This window comes from Lynx rufus, unplaced genomic scaffold, assembly GCF_022079265.1.
Source record: "Lynx rufus isolate CCGP_SWC_20201006 ecotype Redwood Valley unplaced genomic scaffold, mLynRuf1.p SCAF_2, whole genome shotgun sequence".
Classification (NCBI taxonomy): domain Eukaryota; kingdom Metazoa; phylum Chordata; class Mammalia; order Carnivora; family Felidae; genus Lynx; species Lynx rufus.
In genome coordinates this window covers 11,642,475-11,658,943 of record NW_025814834.1, presented here as the reverse complement: position 1 = coordinate 11,658,943, position 16,469 = coordinate 11,642,475, and the positions used below count along the sequence as shown (strand labels likewise).

The following is a 16,469-nucleotide window of genomic DNA, read 5'->3' as shown; positions in this document are numbered from 1 at the left end:
ATGGGGAAACATGTAACATTTGAACCAACACTTACAGTTCAGTTGGAAAACAAATATGTATACCTACACACCAATGTACATAAGTATGCATGGAAGGACATACAAGCAGGTGTACATATGAATACACACATGGGTAATCATACACATATATATGAGTATGTGTATGGGAGGAAAAAGGATCTATCCCGAATGTATTTATTTTTCAGTCACACAACTTAGACCTCTTTTTTCTAGAAAAAAAAAAATATGCTCAGACACATTCCAAAAGAAAAATATTTAAATTAAGCATTAATTAAAAAAAGACATTTTTATAAACAAAATTCTTTAGAGTCATTGAAAGTATATAAGAATGTGAACCTTTACAAGAGTTAAGTTAAAAAAAGCTGTATTTGAAGTTTCCAAAACAGATGCCTCTTGAGTTTTGAGTCACATTGTTATCTATGAATGCAGAACCATCAAGTTCAAAACTCTGATAAGGTGACGAAAAAAAAAAAAAAAGGTTAAATGCCCAGGTCCAGGACATCATGAAAACACTTTAAAGCAACTGGTCTGAATACTTGGGTTCATTTAAGGCGGGGACTCATTACTATGTGTTCAGTGAAATATCAAAACAACCAGAGAAAGAAGGTCAGTTGATTAGCTGGCTTGATAATAAAGACAAGTTTGTTCTTTTATTGTTTTTTTTTTCTTAATTGTGCCAACCATCACAGAGATGTTTGTAGAATCTGAAAATTACATTTCAGGAAAGAATTGGTGTGAAATAAATTAACAAATTCTAATTAAAAAAAAACAGAAATAGTCACATATAAAGCTTTGGTACTGATAAAAGAAAAAAGCAAGAGGTAATTTTAGGCTCTAAGAAGTTTTTGTACGTTAGATATAGCCCAATAAATACCACTTTAGGGGAGGCATTCATAGAGGGAAAATATGTGCCACAAAAACAGACTGTATGAACCCATTTGAAAAAGATAAATACTACGGCTCACACCAAGGCAACATTCAAAGTATAAACCATATTCACCGGAATACACTGACGTTCTCCAAAACTAATGTCATTCTTCAAAGAGGAAAAGAAAGAAAAGTTCCTGTTTTAGCCCAGATATTTTTTAAACAAACGTATGTTGAATAAAATGTTTATGAGGTACGTTATTAATTTCTAGATTAATAACTGGTCCTACATTCATACCTCTATTTTCTTTTTTTGAAAAACAACATTTGCATATGATAAAAAATTCAAACAGGGCCAAAGAGTATAATGGGGAAAGAAATTTTCTTTTCCAGCCCAGGCCCTCCCATTCCCTCACCTAGAGGCAATCACTCTCCTCAATCTGTTTCTGGGTAGTTATGAGCACTTTCACACCAGGAACACATATGCACACACTCACATACACACACGCGCGCGCACACCCACACACACACACACTTTTGGTGATTTGAATCTTGTTTTATTTTTACCCAAATGGTATATTTCTGTGTACCTTGCTGCCTTCACTTAGATGCCTTCAAAGTCAGTCCAAGTTAATAGAATCGCTCTTCCTCACATGAAGTACTTGTTTAATCTGTCCTTCTTGATGGGCCGTTAGCTACCTCCCTTCGTTACTAAACACTACAATATTTTTGTGTGTTTTCTTTATGCGCAAGTCAGTATAAACATATATAATAAATTCCCAAAAGGAAACTTCCTGGGTCAACAGGATTACGCATTTGAAATTCTGAAGGATAATGCCAAATTGCCTCCCATAACTTTTGCATCAATTTATATCACTATCTTTAAAAGACAACTATAGTATCGCAACTTTGGTGTGAAATCTCTAATATCTCTGCACATCACAACCTGATAGGAGGGTCCAGGCTAGATGAGTCTTTGTTTCAAGAATTTTTTTTCCCACGTATGGAACATAAGAAACAAAGGAAGTGAAATTTAAGACTCTGTAGGCTCTTCTAACGGGGCAGTGGGGGGGGGGAGAGAATATAATACAAAAATAAACTTAGAGAAATCAAGTAAAAAGAAATCCAGACACATATCTCAGTGTGTTTCCATTCTTACTTCAGATGATGCTCTCAAATGCATGGGACTAAGTGGTACACGGCATATCATCCTACTTGGGGAGAGCTTCTGATTCCTCTCTGGTCCTGACCAGTAGGAAAAGGAGAACAGAAAGCAACTCTCTATTTTGATTTGCCTTGAAAAGACCCATGTTAACTGAAATAACAGAAACTGGATTGGGTAAATCCAAGCCAGAGAGGATGGCAGATGGGGACGTGCTCACTAGGGTGACTTAACCCGTTCAGTTATCTCAAGATCTGAGTTACTGGCAGTCCATAGTGTGACTTCCCAGAAATGTCTGGGGTTGGGTTTAATAACTCAGATTTCTCAGTGGGAAGCAGAAGACAGAGATCTTATTACAGAATATTCTAGGTTTATCCTTCTCCAGAGTTAAAATGTTCACATGTAATCCTGTATGTCTTGATTTAATCTTGAAGTAGGCCAGCCGCTTCCAGCCCCCCTTCAAAAAAAGATTTTAACACAGGGTAATGTTACACGATGAAGAAATCCCCAATACCTGGGCAATTTGGTAAGCAGTTTTGAGTGTGGAAAAGAAACCTTAGAGTTCACCTAGTCCAGCCTTTCATTTTACAGATGAGAAAACTGAGTCCCACAGACAAAAAGGCTTATAACAAGAATAATGCATGCAATCGGAGCTAATTAATGTACTTACCGCATATACGTGTTGTACAGAAAACAGGATAAGTACAAGCAACCTACAAAACAGCGAAAATGCAGATTAACATAAACTGTTCATTTTCATGCAAAACAAACTAAAAAGAGAAAGAACAAAAGAAGAAATTCCAGGCTTTTTTTTTTTTTCTAATAGGCCACTGTCATCAGTGACAAGATAAATGTTACTCTCTCTCTGCTTGTCATCATTATCTTCCCTCTTGCTATTCAGTCAAGAAGTACTCACACCCCTTTAGTGGGGTCCTCACTGGGCTGGGTACCCTGGGGACACTCTGAAGGTGAGACTGGATGGGTAGATGAGGGCATGGAGACGACTCTCTGAATGAAATGTAGATGAGTGAGGGAAGGAGGCAGCTCAGTGTATCCTGGATGCCATTAAGTGGAACCAACTGGAAGGAGGGAGGAGGGAAGAAAATCTAATGGACTGGGGAGATGATTTGGAAAGGAAGGAAAATAATATGAATCAGCTAGGGAAGAGTTAAGTGGTTCAGGGTCTTGTAAGCGAGGCAGAAATCCACTGGGGATAACATCATAACTATAAACAAATTTTAACAGAGAAGAGATACAACCATAAAAGACCATTGTTATGGACCAAATGTTTGTAGCATCTCTCTGCCCCCCACTGCCCACAAATTTATGAGTTGAAATCCTCACCCTTTATAATGGTACTAGAAGGTAATGCCTTTGGGAGGTGATTAGGTCACAAGAGTGGAGTCCTTATGAATGGGATTAGTGCCCTTTATACAGGGACCCCAGAGAGCTCTCTCTCCCCCTCTTTCCACCATGTGAGGACAAACCAAGATGTCGGCAGTCTGCAACCTGGAAGACGCTCTCACCAGAACCCACTGCACTGGCACGCTGATCTCAGACTTCCAGCCTCCAGAACTGGGAGAAATAAATTTCTGTTCTTTGTAAACCCCCTGGTATGGTATTATTCCAGGAGCCCAGTCTGACTGTGACAACCACTAAACATTCACATACATCTGCCTTGGGCTTATATTGGTCAAAGAGCTTTCATATTCATCATGTCATTTAATTCTTAAACAGCTCTGATGGATTTGGGGACTCAGGTCACATCATTCCCAGGGATGAGAGGAGAGCTGCGGTCCAGCCAGACTCAGGCTGTGATTTCCCGCCAGCTCTGTCCTTTTTTCTAAGTAGAGTCTTCTGTCTGAAACCCACGTCCTAAGTGAGCCTTCTTTCTCCACACTGTCCCCCTCTCATGCTGAAATGCTGAGAAACATTATAAAAAGCTGCAGAGTCGTGCCTCTGGACGAGACCCAGACTAGGAGATTGGGGACTGCGGCAGGCCGAGCCCATGCTTACTGGCTACCCCACTGAGGTCTTCCTTCTCCCCAACCCTGCTGTTGGAGTTCATGACAATGCCAACAAAGGTAAGGTTGGCATTTCAGTGAAGCATCTAAGTAATTAAGAGAATAAAAAGTTGAAAGATGTGTTAAACATGGGATAAAATGTTTTAAGTCAAGTATTTATAACTACCGTTTGCTAATTGGGCCCTTATCACTTTGGACATTTGTAAATAAGTACATGTTACATCCCATACTGGTTTTGGCCATCCCCATATATATAGTCTCATTAAAACTGTAGTTAGGGATGGGGATGCCTGGGTGGCTCAGTTGGTTAAGCATCCGACTTCGGCTCAGGTCATGATCTCACAGTTCATGGGTTTGAGGCCCACATCAAGCTCTGTGCTGACAGCTCAGAGCCTGGAGCCTGCTTCGGATTCTGTGTTTCCCTCTCTCTACTCCTCCCCCCACCCCTCAAAAATAAATACACTTAAAAAAAAAAAAAACCAGGGGCGCCTGGGTGGCTCAGTAGGTTAAGCGTCCGACTTCGGCCCAGGTCATGATCTCACAGTTCGTGAGTTTGAGCCCCGCGTTGGCCTCTGTGCTGACAGTTTAGGGCCTGGAGCCTGCTTCAGATTCTCTGTCTCCCTCTCTCTCTCTGCCCCTCCCCAACTCATGCTCACACTCTGTCTCTGTCAAAAATAAAGAAACTTAAAAAAAAAAAAAAAAAAACTGTAGTCGGGGCATGTTTTTTCCACATTTTGCACAAAAGCAAACTGACCCAGAAATGTTGGGCAATGTCCTCAAAAGCTTGCTGGAAGGGGGCAAGGACGGATGCCGTTCGGGTCAGTGCTCAACCTCTCTTGTCCTTCCTTCGCCCTGTCCTCTGATAGTTCCTCCTGCTGCTGTGTGTATTGAAAAAAAGGCAATTCTTTTTTTCTTTTAAAAAACCATTAAAATTAAGACTATTTTGCAGTTTCCTCCCCACCCACTCCAAATAAGTTAGATTCTCCTGTAGTCCTGAAACAAATCCATTCTTCCTACCACTCTCTCATGCATACATATTCATCGGTCTCAAAACTTTTCTTATTTTTCACTATTTAAGACGTTGCTGTCTTAACTCCCAATGTCTTTTTTGGTCCCTTCTGACAATAGCATGTTAGTTTCCTACCAGCCCCATAACACATTACCAAGAACTTGGTGGCTTAAAACCAACAGGAATTTGTTATGTCATGATTCTCCAACATGGGTCTCACTGTTGAAAATCAAAGTGGGGGCAGGGCTGTGTTCCTTCTGGAGGCTCTGGGGAAGATTCAGTGTCCTTGTGTTTTCCAGATTCTGGAGGCTGCCTGCATTCCTTGGCCCCTGGTCTCCTTTCCGTCTTCAGAGCCAGCAATGGCTGGTCACGTCCGTCTCATCCCTGTGACCTGTTTCCATTGTCACATCTCCTTTGCCCCTCACCCTCCTGCTTCCCTCTTTCACTTCTAAGGACCCTTGTGATTACACCGGACCCACCCAGATAATCCAGAATAAGCTCCCTAAGGTCAGCTGATTAGTAAGTTTAATGTTATCTACAAACATAAATCCCCATCACCTGTAACAGACCGTATTATCAGGATCCAGGGATTAGGATGTGGATACCTAAAACCTAGTAAGAGGACAAGAATCTGCAGCCTTTAGATGAATGTCTTTCCCATTGGCGATGATGTGGGTGTAATTCAGGGACAGTAGAGAGAACTGGTGTTTAATAAAAATGAATCACAAAATAGCAGGCATGATGGATAGGTTTCTGGAACACTTTGGCCTCTTGACACATGAAACGTTCAGACAACTCATAACTGTAAAACCAAATTTAGGAGAAATTATTAAATATAAGCAAGTTATCACACGGAGGACACTCACCAGGGATCTGTGGCCAATGGCTTGATCCACCTGAATGAGCACCTTATTGACGCCATGTACCTGGATTACTTCACAGTCAAGTCTTGGTACTTAAAACAAAATTCTGTCAGGTTTCTCTTCTCTTCCAGAAGACTCTCACTTGTAAGTGGGGTGCTATGTCCTAGGTTTAAAGTTTGTATATGTTAAATATAGATACATCTCTTAAAACACAATATGCTCTATAATGTTGAAAATAATTACTTTAATTAATCACAGCAATGGAAATATTTTCTAAAGGGGAAGTTCAACTTTTTTTGACAAAACAATCTTAGTGGTAATAAAACTGAATAAATACCAATTTTTATTCTTAGAAATAAAAACACTCTCCAGGGGCGCCTGGGTGGCGCAGTCGGTTAAGCGTCCGACTTCAGCCAGGTCACGATCTTGCGGTCTGTGAGTTCGAGCCCCGCGTCAGGCTCTGGGCTGATGGCTCGGAGCCTGGAGCCTGTTTCCGATTCTGTGTCTCCCTCTCTCTCTGCCCCTCCCCCGTTCATGCTCTGCCTCTCTCTGTCCCAAAAATAAATAAACGTTGAAAAAAAAAAAAATTTTAAAAAAACACTCTCCAGTTATTTGTGTCATAAATATATTTTTGAGAAATGAAATATAGATGTATATAATGCTTGTATAAAAATTATTGCTTCATTTTGTTAAGTGGCATTTTCTCCTATTTAACATTTGCCCTTGAAAATCCAAGTTAAAACTCACTTAAGTGCATTTTTTTACTTTTTGGAACGAGGAAGGGGACCCTTTAGGATAGAAACATATACTTTTCACGCACACAGCAAACACATACGAAAATATTTTTATGTCAAATGGTTTCCACAGTTGTGGAAAACACTTTGATGGTTCCTCAAAAAGTTAAATGCAGAATTACCATAAGACCCAGCAATTCCACTCCCAGTTATAACCAAGAGAATTGACACTATATTCATGCATAAACTTGTACATAAATATTCATAATAGCCAAAAAGTGCAAACAAGCAAAACGCCCATCAACTGATGAATGGATAAGCAAAATGTGCTACTTCCACACAAGAGATTTGGCCATAAAAAGGAATGAAGGACTGATACATAGATGAACCTTGAAAACATCATGTTACAGGAAAGACACATATGGTATGATTTCATGTCTATGAAATAACCAGAATAGGCAACTCCACAGAGACAGAAAGTAGAGTAGTAATTGTCAGGGGTTGGAGGAGAGAATTGGGAGGTTTCTTCTTGAGACTACGGAATGTTCTGGAATTAGATAGTGGTGCTGGTTGCTCATGAATATACTAAAAAACACTGAATTATGAACTTTAAAATAAGTCAGTGACTTTATTTTGTGAATTTTATCTCAAAAAAAAGAGAAAACATATGATTCAAAAAATTCTATATCTTTGATTAAAAAAGGTATAGATATTATATAAAAAGACCTGGCCTAAAGGAATGTCTTGATATTGAAATGTCTTCAAATGGAAATTTTTTTGATTTCTGGATGAAATCTGGATAAACTAATTCAATGCTGTGTTTATGGAATACTAGTTCCCCATGTAAGTGGTAGAACAACATTCCTTGATACAGTTTGAGAGTCAGGTAGAAAAAGAATCACTTTGAGGGACCGGATCATTTCCCATCCCCAAATCCATCATTCAAAACAATGTTTTTTTATTTTTTTGTTTATTTATTTTTGAAAGCGAGAGAGACAGAGCATGAGCTGGGGAGGGACAGAGAGAGAGACACACAGAATCTGAAATAGGCTCCAGGCTCCAAGCTGTCAGCACAGAGCCCGACACAAGCCTTGAACTCACAGACCTCGAGATCATGATCTGAACTGAACTAAGATGCTTAACCAACTGAGCCACCCAGCACCCCTCCACATTCATCATTTTAAATGTGTTTTTTTAGCTGCATACTGGAAGAAAATCTCAATAAAACAAATTATTGATTTAGAAGGAATACACAAATTGGTTTGAATCATTCAAAAGGTACTCAGTTGGGGCACCTGGGTGGCTCAGTCGGTCAAGCATCTGACTTTGGCTCAGGTCATGATCTCACAGTTCATGAGTGGGAGTCCCGCATCAGGCTCTGTGCTGACAGCTCCAAGCCTGGAGCCTGCTTCAGATTCTGTGTCTCCCTCTCTCTGCCCCTCCCCCGCCCATGCTTGCGTGTTCTCTCTCTCTCTCTCTCTCTCTCTCTCAAAAATGAATAAACATTAAAAAAAAAGGTACTCATTATTTTAAACAGGTAAGAAATAGTCAAAAAATTAAAGAAAACCAGGGATATTTACATTTAACCACAAAATAGATACATCATGCATTAATCTCTACGCATATTGTGATAAAGGGCGTACAAACAGGGATTTTATTAAAATAGAGTGTTTTTGCAGTCACTTTCAGACAAGAATGCCTGATCACGGTCCTAACACTTAGGAGTTTCTCAATACATTTTGTAACTGAATGACCAGATGGCTGGCTGGTTGGGTGGATGGACAGATGGGCCAATCCGCAGAAATCCAACTGGTCTCCCACTAGTGAAAGGACATCGCTAATTGGGAGCAGCCAATGCACCCTCATCACCATGCACTTAGTAAGCTCTGTGACAATAGGGATTTTGTCTCTTAATTCACAGTTATCCCCAGAGCCATAATCGTGCCTGGAATAGAGTTGGAGCTTAACATATATTCATTGGATGAATGAATTTACAGAATATACTTTGGGATAATCAAATGTATTTAACAGAGAATGTAAGATAAGGCCAACTTTGAATACACATGAGGTGATGGAGAAAGGAAGAAAGAGGGCCATGGAAAGAGGGATCGTTACAGCCTTGGGAAAAGTGGAGAGGCATGGACACTAATTACACCTTGGACCTTCTGCTAAGAGTGCTGGGCACATCAAATCACTTCCTTCACCACAATTCAGTAAAGAAAGTATTAGTTCAGTTGTGAAGGAAAACCAGCTTGGGTCAGTTTAAGTAACTGGTGCAAATTCACAGGGCTAATAAATGGTAGACCTGGGGGGTTTTGACTCCAGTACGGATCCCTTCTGCCATTTGACACCTAAGCATAGCAGGCTGCAGATGTCTGCTCTGACACTCCCCCTAAGAATGTTTTTTAAGTTACACACACCCCCTTTTCATTTTTTATGAGTTAATATCTAAACACTTTCATCTTCTCTTTAAAGGTGCTAAGAGTATAATTTGGAACATTGTACATGGTGACTTATAAAACAAAACGAGTTACAGCCCTACTCTGACATAGCCAATGGACCATCATAATCATTCTAAGGATGGTTCTTGCCACCATCAGCTTAAAATATGTGCACAACAAGTTCTCAACCAGCTAGAAATTTTACCTCATTTTCATTCTTGAACTAATATTTCCAATTTATCCCCCACGTATATCCCAGTGCAGCGTATTTTTATACTTGGAAATTCTTATATAGATTACCTTACTATGCTTCTCTGTGACAAAAATATGTATATAAATTATTTTTTTTATTCCCTATGATCACAAATCTCTAAGTCATAAATGTTTTTGCCTCAATGTGTTTATCATTATGATGATAAGTGGTATATAATCCACCAAAACCAAATAAATTAAAATTTTGATAAACAATTATTGAACACGTTACAAATGGAATTTTACTGGAAATGTACTCGGCAATGAATGAATTGGGGATTTCGGTTTCTCAAATAGTTTATTTAGCCCAGATCAACAAATGAGATCTGGTCAAGAAATGAGGTGGGTCAAGCAACAGTACTCCTTCCATTATACTTTCTAAAAACTGTAAATTCTAATAAATCTATTCACAGAAACAAGACTTTGTGAATGGAAGGAATTTCTTCTATAAATGTCATGCAGTTCTTTGAACTTCTCCTAAATTGTGTGCCAAAAGCAATATAGAATTTATCATCAAGAATCATTTTGAGTGATCTACCACCTGGTAAGTCTTACTAGAAACCACCTGGCCCAGGGATGTGGAACCCAAAAGGTGGAATGTTCTCTGTTCTCAGCACCTGCATTTATGCTGCCCAGCGTCTGCCTCACAAACAGATCTTGCCTTCGGGGGCACAAAGCAGGGTGGGTGGGGGCAGAGGGGTATGCTTCTCTGGTGAAAACCAGCAAAAGGAAAAATTGTAAAAGGCGGTGGTGAGAACATGAAGCGGAGACCCATCTTCAGACAGAACAATTCTAAGAAAGAATATGATAGAGTTGAGAATCTGCAAGTTGATTCCTTGACTTCATCTTCCAAGCTGACTGCACAACTCTGAGGAATCATTCTGTCTCCCAAGGGCGTATGTACCTCAGCTTGAAGACCTCTGCTCTCCAGGAGCTGCCAGTGGTAAAAAACTGCCTTGTTCACTGTTTGACCCGGAGCAAGCCTTGGATGAGCACGTGCTGAACCCCACACGTCTGTCGAGCCCAAAACTAGCCATGAACAAGTCGTGGAGAATTTATAACTGTTCTCCTAACTAAGTCGCCACAACAGCTGAGCACGTGATGCTCAGGGCCCATGTGACGATCAGCTTGCACCGTGAGCATCGGTGTTCTCAAAACGCAGTCACACAGGTAATCCACAGCAATCTGAGAGGAGTTTCTTCGTTGCAACTGCCTGTGTTAAGAGCATAAAAACTTTTGTCTCAACCGAGCTTCTGACTGCACCAGACAACAAAACAAAAATACTCTCTCGCTCAAAACAGTGTCCCTCTAACCTACCTTCTCAAAAATACATGGCTGTCATCACATAGGACTGGCCAAGGCAGGGAGTTTCCAATGGAGTCTATCATTATTAGCAAAAAAAAAAAAAAAAAAACAACTTTGCAACCCAAAGCGCTACGCCTATGCCACCAACACATATGCAAACAATGCAAACAGCTGCTTTGGGAGATTGCCTACCTAGGAAACTTCTGCCAAGGTTCTGCACCTTTCAAAGGACATGCTTTAGTTTGTCAACTGTTATTCTCAGGAAGGGAGCATTCTCCAGGGGCTGCTGTGTCAGGGCCCACTCAGGTCCCGCCTTCGGCCCAGCTAAGTGAGGGTGCGGCCAGATTTTCATCAGCCAGCCACGTGGTGGAGGACGATAACCACCTAACATAGAGGCAGCCCAACCCAGAGCTTGACCTAGAGCTCTGGCTCAGGGCCGGGGGATACTGCAAACTGGATGGCTCCTCTCAGAAACAGGACTTAGGAAAGAGAAGAAAGGGGCTGGGGGAGGAAGACGCCCCGAAGGAGAGTCAGACATTCGAAGGCTGAAACAGGTCTAGGAGAAGCACAAGCCTGAATTTAGAGGAAACAGATATCCTCAGTAATCATAAAAAATTGGGTTTTTAAGAAAGGAAAATGTGAAAAGAGAAAGACTGATGGTCCATCAGAGAATGAAAGACTAGCTCATTCCCAAGAGCTGCCCCATTTCTGATGCAGGCTTATAGTCTATTCCCTTTATCTGAGCAAACTGACCTGTCCAGCCAAGTCTGATGAAAAGCATTGCTCTGCCCCCATAGCTGGTCCCAAGGCTGGACACCCCAACAGGAAGCTCTCTTGGAGGTTCCCCCAGAGGATCCCCCAGAAGATCTCCTCCAAAGATCCTGGATCTCTGAACATCAGCCTCGTTCAACAACCATAGTAAGGTCCATAGGCTCTTTCCCAGCCTGTATTTATTTCAGTAAGCTCTAGCTTATACAGCAAATATCATTAGCTTCTCTTTTTCCAACTCCCTGGGCTGATTTTTTTTTTTTCACTCCTTTATGAACGTTCCTGGACTCCAATTCCCCTGGGACTCCTCATGAGTCTTTGCTCGATGTTTTCCAAATGCTATGTCTGGGAACAAGATCTGAGACCTTCTAAATCATTATTTCTACTACGGGGAATTTGTTTTCTCTGCAACCCAATCTTGAAAAGAAATACACCCTGCTTGGGTTCTCATCAACCGGGGGATGGGAGCAGGGAATGGTCAAGATTACAGGACCGGATAGCAGGAGACTGAGTATCAGAATCTTCCAGTCGCAAAAAGGTAACATAAGTATGATGTCTTTTCTTTTCCAAGGTAACATTAAGTCTTTGAGCTTTTTAAAATAATAATATTTTTGTTCTTTCAGTGAAATGAATTCCTATTAACTTAATATCTACACGTTCTTTCTTTTGACCTTCTGACACTGAACTATCTGAAGACTCTCCAAGGTGAAATTTTTCTGATAGTCTGAACACCTATTTGTATATACCTTTATCTTTCCAAAATAGAATTCCTAAAGGCTCATCTTTGCAAACAAGTAAGAAAAGGGCCTCGGAGGATAGAAAAGTGCTCCCAGAAAAAGAATGACAAGGCTGTGTCCACCTCAGTGGCCGGACATCTCCTTTCGAGGCTTACACTTCCCATGTTAAGAGATGACTCAACCTTTCCCCAACATATAAGCTGCTTATTTGGTTTTGGTATTTAGAAAATCCCATATTCTTGGATTGACTCTACCTGCAGACGTTCAAAGAGTTCAGGTTGGTTTGAGCTTTTTAGCAAAAACAGTCCATCTCAACAAGTAAGTATCACAAGGCTTACAAAGCAGGTCATGAATCTGTGTGGTCCATGAACCACTGGAATGTGGTTGGAGCTTCATGTTCTCTGAGAAGCAACACGGAAAAACTTTGAGAACTACTCAAGTAAATTCTTGAGAATGACTCTGAGTTCCAACCTGACCAGCATGCTGTTGGATTATGGCCAATCCCGCCCCCACCTTGCCTTCCCTGCAGGTTCAGTCGAATTGTTTAAGAGTGCTATGGAGTCCTCAGTTGACCTTGGAGTCGAATTCGTTAGTCCAAAGCCAACTGGACTACATCTCAGCTAACCTACTATTCTGCCAACATAGGCTTTTATTATCATTTTCTCCTTGAGGACTCCTCCCAATATCAACAGAAAAGTTGACAACAACCATAATAATGTCACTGCTTGGGAACCGCATGGAGGTGATATATGTTCCAAAAATACACAATGGATTTTCAAAACCAGATGGGCCCTTCACCTCCAAGCTAAGAATGACATTCTTGACTCAAAATGCTGTATGTCTCATGTCAAAAACACTAATCCCCCAGGTTTCTCTAGGTCTGTGATTTTCCCCTCTGGGCAGGGCCGGGTGACTCTATCTGAATTCTCTGGACCTTTCAGACCTCTGGGAACTGCCTTTGTGTTGAGCTCTGGCAGTAACACCCCATAATCCCAACAGGCAGGGCCCACCCGTACTGTGAGGCTGACGTGTGCCTTTGGTGACTTCTCCCCTCCTCCACAGAGACAATCTGCCTTCTTCTCCTGGTCCATGCATTCTCACAGTTAGGGGTAACAGCAGGCTCTGGAGTTAGAAAGCCTTGTGCTCAGATCTTGACCACTTAGCCTTGAAACCCTGAGCAAGTACATAACTCCTCTGAGCTTCTGACTTCTCAGCATGTGAAATTAATCCCTGAGAGAATTACATGAGTCTACACTAGTGCCTAGCACAGTGCCTGACATGTGATAGTAGTTAAAAAAATGTTTGTTTCCTTCCTTCCTAATACCCTGTAGGAGCAAAAGAGCTCCCATGCGCAACATATTAGAGAAGGGTTAGCAAATTGGGAACTGGAAGCCCAGGCAAAACTCAGGAAGAGGCCAAGATTGGTCGGGAGAGGCAAGAAGATCTGGGGGAAAGAAAAGAGGAATACGCTATGACAGTCCCTCCCAAAGTACCTATTAAACATAAGGACAGGGGCGCCTGGGTGGCTCAGTTGGTTGAGTGTCCGACTCTAGATCTCGGCTCAGGTCACGACCTCACGGCTCATGAGCTTGAGCCCCGCATCTGGCTCTGCGCTGATGGCGTGACAGAGGGATCCTCTCTCCCTCTCTCTCTGCCCTTCCCCCACTCTCTTGCTGTCATTCTCTCTCTCTCAAAATAAATAAATAAAAATTTAAAAAAAAAACATGGAGAGAGAAATTATGGAGGGAGATGAAGAATCTTCAGTTAGTGGAGAATCACAGAGTTAACATAAGTTGGAGAAGACCTTAGGAAAAGGCTGGCATTGGGGTTTATCAACCAGAAAGACAGGTCCTTCTGCTATCACTGTTGCTGCAGTTCCCTCTAACCCCTGCCCCACTATACACACACACACACACACACACACACACACTTCTTAGCCCTCCTTCTCCTCTTTTGCTTTCCTTTCTCCTCCTCTTCTCCATCATCACAATAGTCACCAACACCACGACCATAAGAAAGTATAGGGGCACTTGGGTGGCTCCATCAGTTGAGCGTCTGACTTCGGCTCAGGTCATAATCTCACAGTTCATGGGTTCAAGCCCTGCATCAGGCTCTGTGCTGACATCTCAGAGCCTGGAGCCTGCTTCGGATTCTGTGTCTCCCTCTCTCTCTGCCCCTCCCCAGTCTGCACTCTTCTCTCTCTCTCTCTCTCAAAAATAAATAAACATAATTTTTTTTTTAGAAATTATAATGAGCAGCATTGCCAGAGGACCACCTATATGCTAAGCACTGTTAAGGGCTTAACACAGAGCTACAACCTTCACAGTAACCCTGAGTTAAATATTATGATTACTTCTTTTACAAGTAAGTCACACACGCAGTAAGTGGCATACCCAGGATTCAAACTCCAAAGACTTCCTTATTAGCCATGACACGACACAGCTTCAAAATTCATGAAAATTCATGGATGAGTTTCAGGAATTCATCTCTAAGAACAACTTTAGCCTTCAATAATAGCAGCAGCAGGGAGAGTCATTTCTGAATGTAATGGGAACACTATGATACAAAGACATTCAGCTTCCCATGAAACACCGAAAACTTGAATTTTTCTTGTGTGAAGGTCTGTATGTTTGGGATCGCAAATCTAGAAACTTCTATAGGACAGTTGGAAATCTTAAAGGGCATCGTTTCTCACTAAAACGTAGGAAAGTTGAATATTCAAACATTTAAGGTAGCCATGTAGGCGAAAGAAAGAAGAAAGAAAGAAAGAAAGAAAGAAAGAAAGAAAGAAAGAAAGAAAGAAAGATTTCACAAAATGTGTCCAAATGAACTTTAAAGGTAAATAAAGTAGGGTGAGTGTGCAGTTGGTTCCAAGACAGGAGGAAAGCTTTGTCTTGGTGAGAAGGAGCACAGTAGTCATGTGAGTCTTGTACCTTTTCTGAGGAGAGCTTAACTATCTCCTTTTCCTCTGGCTCTCCTTTTCCTCTGTCTTCTACCCAGTGTCCATCTGTCTTGAGTCTGGCAGGAGCTGGCTCCTAGAAACTCAGAATCTCCTACTGGGTCTCTCCTTTGGGGCAAGACCTGGAACTAGACTCCTCTCGGGATGCTTCTGACCTCTGGAACCTAATAAACGTTTCAAGGGCATCCCTCAAACCTGGACTTCAAAGCTAGTCCATCCCACAGGCTGCTGCAGACCGACCATAAAACACATTCAGTGTTTCTGTGTGGACATTATGCACCAGTAAATAACTGCTCAAAGCCAAGACAGCATGCTAGGTATGGGAAGAGGATGTCATGTGGGCAGAGTGGCCGAGATGACTAACAGCTGGAAGTTTCACAAAAACATAAAGAATTCTATTATTAAAGTAACATTGTCTCTGTGTTCTAAAATTGGAAAGTGAGATTTTTTTCCAAACTTCAGAAATTAAGGATAAGAAGAGGTCTATATTAATTTTTTACAACAAAAGTATTAAGCATGTGTAAAAAATAAAATAATACACAGAATTTTGACTATACATGAAAATTATAAGATTTGTAAATTCAAGTCAACTAAAAATATAATAATGTTTAAAATTTGAAGTGATTTTCAGTTAACTTGCCTGGCATTCGCCAGAAAGTTTTTTTCTGGAATCAACTCCATATACTTTTGGTACAACGTAAATACCTATGATTTTGTTCATTCAAGAAATATCTATCCATCTACCATTTTGTATCAAATACCATGCTAGGCCCTGTAGATACTAAAATGAATTTTCTTTACCTGAAGTAATCAATATTACTTTTAAGTAGATCGGGGAAAGTTAAAGATGTGTATTGTAATCACTAAAGTAACCACTAAAAACAATTCAGAAAGATATAAGTAGAAGCCAATGAAAAATTAAAATGGAATACTAAAAAAATTGAATAACATAAAAGAAGCCCCAAAAAAGGAACTGAGACAGAAAATAAATGGAGAAATGGCAGCCCTAACTATAATCCTATCAACTAGTTTATATGAAAATATGCTAAAAATTCCTACTAAAAGGCAAAGACTGCCATACTTGATTTAAAAAAGAAAAAGCTGGGGCGCCTGGGTGGCGCAGTCGGTTAGGCGTCCGACTTCAGCCAGGTCACGATCTTGCGGTCCGTGAGTTCGAGCCCCGCGTCAGGCTCTGGGCTGATGGCTCAGAGCCTGGAGCCTGTTTCCGATTCTGTGTCTCCCTCTCTCTCTGCCCCTCCCCCGTTCATGCTCTGTCTCTCTCTGTCCCAAAAATAAATAAACGTTGAAAAAAAAAATAATAAAATAA

The 16,469-nt window shown here is 41.1% G+C and overlaps 1 protein-coding gene across 1 annotated transcript in view; it reads right to left on the bottom strand.

Annotated features, from left to right (window-relative positions):
- The window catches only part of COL4A4 (collagen type IV alpha 4 chain), a 131,262-nt gene that overhangs the window by 108,755 nt on the left and 6,038 nt on the right, over positions 1–16,469 (bottom strand). The window contains exons 2-3 of the mRNA XM_047084175.1: positions 5,950–6,109; positions 2,721–2,763 (exon numbers count right to left, since the gene is read on the bottom strand). Coding sequence (XP_046940131.1) covers positions 2,721–2,763; positions 5,950–6,005 — 99 coding nt within the window. The 5' untranslated portion in view covers positions 6,006–6,109. The remainder of the gene's footprint in view (positions 1–2,720; positions 2,764–5,949; positions 6,110–16,469) is intronic.